The 6,042-nt window shown below is 37.2% G+C and overlaps 1 protein-coding gene across 1 annotated transcript; it reads right to left on the minus strand.

Moving 5' to 3' along the window:
- Positions 1 to 2,116: 2,116 nt before the first annotated feature.
- LOC107780736 (CASP-like protein 2D1) lies at positions 2,117 to 3,486 on the minus strand. The gene is made up of 3 exons (XM_016601316.2): positions 2,951 to 3,486; positions 2,748 to 2,859; positions 2,117 to 2,591 (listed from the first exon to the last, which is right to left on the minus strand). Exons 1-3 carry the CDS (start codon positions 3,112 to 3,114, stop codon positions 2,319 to 2,321), a joined length of 549 nt encoding a protein of 182 aa, XP_016456802.1. The 5' UTR covers positions 3,115 to 3,486; the 3' UTR covers positions 2,117 to 2,318.
- Positions 3,487 to 6,042: the final 2,556 nt, after the last annotated feature.

Genomic DNA, 6,042 nt, shown 5'->3' on the forward strand with positions numbered 1-6,042 from the left:
AAACTTCAATCTTTGACTAAAGCAAACAAACTTCAATCTTTAACAAGCACGTAACGCACATCATTCTCTTGGATGTTAATCAGTCTTTCAAAACAGATTTTCCACCACTTGAGTTAAACAGATTTTTAGCATATCAAATCAACGAAAGTTTGGTTTTGGGCGGAAATATTTAATTATAACTTAATTCGGTTGGTTAATTAAATATATATAATTTCTGTCTTGGGTGGGAAATAATTATTTCAAACTTTCCGATCGAATTCGGTCGAAAATTTGAAAAAATATTTAATAAATAATTATTTTTGTACATTATATAGAAGTATGATCAAATATTTGATAAATTTTTAATAAATAATTATTCTTGTACATTATATACAATTATGACTAAATATTTGAAAATTCAGTCGAAAATTTGGAAAAATTTTAATAACTAATTATTTTTGTACATTATATACAAGTATGACCAAATATTGGACCAATTTCCGACCGAAATCGGTCAAAAATTTGAAAAAATTTTAATAAATAATTATTTTTGTACATTATATACAAGTATGACTAAATATTTGACCAATTTCCGACCGAATTGGTAAATTTTTAATAAGTAATTATTTTTGCACATAATATACAAGTATGATCAAATATTTGACCAATTTTCGACCGAAATCGGTCGGAAATTTTATTTTATTTTTACTACCAGGCACCTTTTGTTGACTTTTGCGACCAAATACTCTATTTCGGCTTGGACGGAAATCATCTGATTTCTAGCAGTGACTTACAATCCTATATTATTTATCGACCATGTATACTTGCGTGTGCGTTTGGGAGCAACAATAGTCAACCTAAAGTTTTAACCTTTCCAAACTCAAAAACAAAAGTAACCCTTCTGCCTCTCGCCTCTCTTTTTCAAACAAAAGGTAAACCCTCCGCTCACCCCTTCTGCTCAAAAATAAAAAAATAATAAAAAGAACTTTTTTACCCTATTGTTTTAGCCTTATTTTACGTCTGCACGAGCTCGACTTCAACAGTTCGAATCGGCGACGACTATTGAATTTGAGACTCTTCTTTAGCTGAAATAGTAAGTTTGTTTGAGTAAATTTTAATTTTATTTGAGTAATTTTTTTCTTTTGAAAATATTAACATAGCAAAATAATTTGGTATCAAACTTTTGCTTTCTCTAAAGAATTTTAGAGCCAAAAAGTGAACTTAAAGTTTGTATTTTCTGATAAATTATCATACTTATTACTTTTTATAGAGTTACACGTTGAACTTATAAATAGTAATTGGAATGCTTAAGACAATGGTGCCTCTTAAGTGGAGATGGGATGAAATGACGTTAAACTGTTGTATACTGGCCCATGTGACTGACCATTATGAAGAACACTCAAAACCGCAGCTAAAAGAGGAAAAGAGTTAGTAAATGAACAGTCAAATAACTTTGCGTGAGTTGTGAAAAGTTAATCAAAGCGTAAAAATCTTATATTTTGACTAATTTAAGGTTAAATGTGCTTAGTTGAACAATAAAGCAACTCAACCGGACTAATGCAATAACGCAGGATGACACAAGACTCATAGAGGACTGAAAATCACTATCCTACTTTAAAATATGAGAATTGTTTTATTATTTTGTAAAGTTTATCTTTTAATTATGTCTAACTTGCCTCCTCCATTTCAAACGCATTTTGAATGGTAACTCCAAGAGTAAGGACTAAATTTGTAAGAATTTTAATTTTAATAGTCAAGTGGAATTTGATTTTCAGATAATTCTACTTCAATTTTTATTTTATTTTTACTGAAGAGAAGAGCTCAATTTTAGGTATAATACTATAATCCATTAGTCTTTGGGATACAATTAATATAATATTTAAGATGATTCTAAGTATACAACCAAGCGTGACAGATGTGTTAATCACCAGATTCACCACCACTTTAGCTGAGCTAATCCACTCATCTTCCAACTCCCAAGTGGCAAAACTTTTCCCCTTTTTCTATCTTGTAAATTCAGCCTTTTATCATCTCAACCTTATGTATTTCTTTTTTTTTGTTTCCTTATTGTGTGCCACAAATTATCTGGTGGTATGTTATCCCGGATTATGCTAACAGACAACCATGTAAAACAGAGTTTTAAAGACAAACACTTTTATTCATCAAACACTATATTAACACAAAGGACAATCCTCAATCTTTTGCCCATCTCAAAAGTGGTAACAACAATATCAGATAATGTCAACTGAATTGGACTGATCAAGGGTCGATCCGTGTATGTGAAATTTTTGGTACCAAAACTATTAACACCACTTGACTATAGAAACAGGGAAACGAGTTCATTTATGAATTTCCTTTTCTTCTTCATTCTCCTTACTATGAACATAAGGAGGCTGAAATCTGCTAAAGACCCTGTAAGCTGAAATCACAGCTAATACAAGGAAACAGCAAAGGGTGATGGCATGGAGAACCAAAACCAGCTTCAATCTAATGCAGAACTTCCCATATGAACTGCAGGCTTCACTCCATGTCACCTTCTGGTCACCATTATAGGCTAAGTAAAGAATTTCCCCGATTGCAGCCAATGATGTAACCATTAAGTATGCTACAATCTGTGCAAAACCCATATGGAAAGGGCATCAGAAAAAACCAAAAGCTCAAATGGGAGAATTATATTAACGTAAAAATGACCCAAGTAAACTTTGAGACACAATATCTTCAGGAAAAAAAGAAAGTATCAAACTGTAGGAAAAGGGGGAAGTGAAAACCTGGTCAGAAAGAAAGAAGAACCATGCTTTAGAGACTAAACTCCTGATCCACAAAGATATAGCAGTAAGAAGAGCATATCCACCTGATGCAGCACTAATGCCAACCATGTACCTGTTCCAAATTACTATATTGTTAATTCAACATGCATCAAAAAGGGGGGGAAACACAATAAGAACATGGAGATACAAATTAATTTTCTTACTTGAGTACTGTGAGATTGCTGAATTCAATTCTCCCATAACTGCTATTGTCCTGTTGGTTGGAGACAGACAGCCATATGGAGGCCACACTTAAGGGAATCACAAACAACCTCAGTAAACAGTCTAGGACTTTAAGATTAGATGCATCATGTCCAAGAAACCCCATCTCTTGCAGTCAAAATTTAGAAAAAAATAGCAGTGAAATTACAACGTTCATCACTTACATATGTATGGAGAGATGGGGTATGTGTATATGTTATTCAGTGTATTTTTTAATCTATTTACTTGAAAAAAGAGAAATGAAATGATGGAGAAGAAGCCAGGTAGCTTATCGAGTTTCTCTATAGTGGGAAGAAAGAGAAGAAGTGGGGTGGCCTTTTCAGAAGAGAAATCATGGCAAGGGGTGAGTGAGTTGGGTTGGTGATATCTCTAATATTTTCTAGGTATATCATAGCAAAAATGGCTCAATTGAATCCACACGGCTCTTTGGCTTTCTTTTCTGCCTCTAACCACAAACATAAGGGGAAAGAAATCACCAACCCAGAAAAAAAGAAAAGAAAAAGAAAAGAACCACAAACATAGGCGATGACAAATTTGACTTTTGTCCACATTGTATAGACGCATGCTTACTTTTATTCCTAAAAAATTCTCAAACACTTGTCCCCACATTTGGGATAAGTTATAACCGCGGGAGGGGTGAGTTATATTGTTTTCTTTCGGATGCAGACCCGTGAAAGATGACTATACGTGCTATTGGATTTTGTGACTAATAGATGGAAATTTACATAATGAATTATTCAGATCTTAATTAGGTTTACCCTTAAAATGAATAATAATTGAATTTATATGCAGTTTTAAGGATATGTGGATTGATTTAACACAAGTAATCATGAATATTAGATAAACGTATTAAAGATAAAATGAACAATAGTTTTGTCCTCGACCGGACCCTCGATTCGAAGCTAAATGTATATGAAGAACTATGATTAAAATAAGAACATTTCAATAACTAGGAAGAAGAGAAACAAGTTTGTATTAACTTGATATGCGTGTTACAATGTGTCTATTGAGTAAAAAGCTTCCCTTTTATATAGTAGGAGAGTTTCATCCTTAGTACAATTCTAAAAAAGGTAAAAATCCTCCTTTCTCGTCAATTACTGGTACACCACCGACATCAGGCAAGATCTGCGCCGTGATATCTGGTTGGGTGTGAATATCACGACCCTCTGTTAGTCATGTGCAACCGTTTGTAGTGTTTTTCAAGGTCTCAGAGCTCATTTTGGGTTCGGGGAATGTTATCTCGTCGGGCCCGATGGCGAGTATCGTGTTCCAGCCTCCATCCAAAGAGTTCCCAACTTCGTTCTCGATCTTATACATTCATACTCTTACTTCGTTTGACGGACCGGGAAGTCGGTGTGTGCGCTTACCCCGAGTTCACCCGTATCCAGATAGTTCCCTCGTTTCTCAGAGAGTAGGCTTGCCGAAACAATAGGAAATGATAGATGAACCCTGGTTCCTTCCTTCCTATGTTACAAACAAGATGACGAATAACCTGAAATGTCCTATCAGTCGCATCGTTCTGACTTCAGACATTTGTCGATCATCGATTGGTCACCTCCGAAGTGAAACATCGCATATTGATTACATTTCCTCCTATAAAAGCTTCGACCTTTTGTACTTTTTCTACTTTCTGATCCTGGCTTTTACCTTTGAATTCTCCAATGTCTTTCAACTCTCTCAAATCTTCATATCTTCATATTTGGTCTTCAAGTCTCCATAATTGTTCTTAGGTTTCTACCTAGATCTTCTTTTTTCTTCAACCTTCATACTTGTTCCTTTAAACCTTCATACTTTTTCTTTAAATTTTCATATTTTCCCAGATTGAAATGGCTTTCCAAATCAGTTCCTCAGCAGTCTGCCCCTTCATCTTCCCACCCGGCCACAGATTCTAAGGTGGATGCTCCAGAGGCGGCAGCTCTCGAGGTGGCTGCTTCCGAGGTGGCTGCTCCTGAGGCGGCTACTCTCGAGGTGGATGCTTCTGAGGTGGTTGCTCCCGAGGCAGTTGCCCCCGAGGCGGCCCTAAAGCCCCCATGAAAAGTTTTATACTCGGCGGTGGTTCTATCGAGGATGACTTCAAAATCGAGAAGGCCTCCTCTAAACAAGACCGGGTGAAGGAGCATAGAGATACATATGCTCCATTACTGAAGATATCCTTCCCATAGTCCGAGAAGACTATAAATGGGAAGACAAAGACGTGGTTGTCCCCAGGCCAAAAGACGATATTACTACCCAGATGGAGGGTTATTCAAGTGTTTACACTTACCCGTTCATGCTGGGTTGTAGACCCGGTGATTCTGGCTTTTTGTAAGAGGTACGAAGTATGCCTCGGGCAGATCCACCCATCCCCTTGGAGGATCGTGATCCTCCTTCGTTATTTCATGAACAATACCGAGTCTCCTCAGTTCACCCTCGACCATCTGCTCTGTCTGTACAGTCCATAAATTTTTCGAGGGGGACTAATCAAGCTTGCTCACTGAGCCAGCAAGGCTCCCTTTTCAAGTTCGACGAAGATAGACCGAGGTTGGCAAGGGCGTTTTGTTTAGGTAAAAACTGAAGACCTGGTTCTCTCGAGTTCCTATCATTCCCCAAGAAGTGGAACGTATCTTGTAAGTCTAGTCTTTCCTTAATTGTTAATTTTCCTTCATTTCTTCTCTCATCACCATTATTCACTGTCGTGCAGCTGTTGCTCGAGTTCCTAATGCGGTCCCCCGGCTCAAGGAGTGGATCGAAGGGATCTGCCAGCAGATGTCATACTATGAGCGCATGTGGCGCATACTTTTGAACGGCAAATGGGAGGCTCGTTCTCATGGTAAGGATTTCCCCTGATTAGTTATTACTGCAACTCAAACTCACATGACGCTGACCTTTTCTCTTTCCTTTGTAGGTTTGCTTAACATCATGGAACATAGGCCGCTGGAAAAGGACAAGGATGCGTCCGTATCCGTTGATCCCTCCATTATAGGACAACTTGGGGCTGCCGCGGGGGAGGAGAAGAAAAGGAAAAGAAATTCCTCGGGCTCCTCGAGTCCCGAGG

The sequence above is a fragment of the Nicotiana tabacum genome, chromosome 8, assembly GCF_000715075.1.
Source record: "Nicotiana tabacum cultivar K326 chromosome 8, ASM71507v2, whole genome shotgun sequence".
Lineage (NCBI taxonomy): Eukaryota > Viridiplantae > Streptophyta > Magnoliopsida > Solanales > Solanaceae > Nicotiana > Nicotiana tabacum.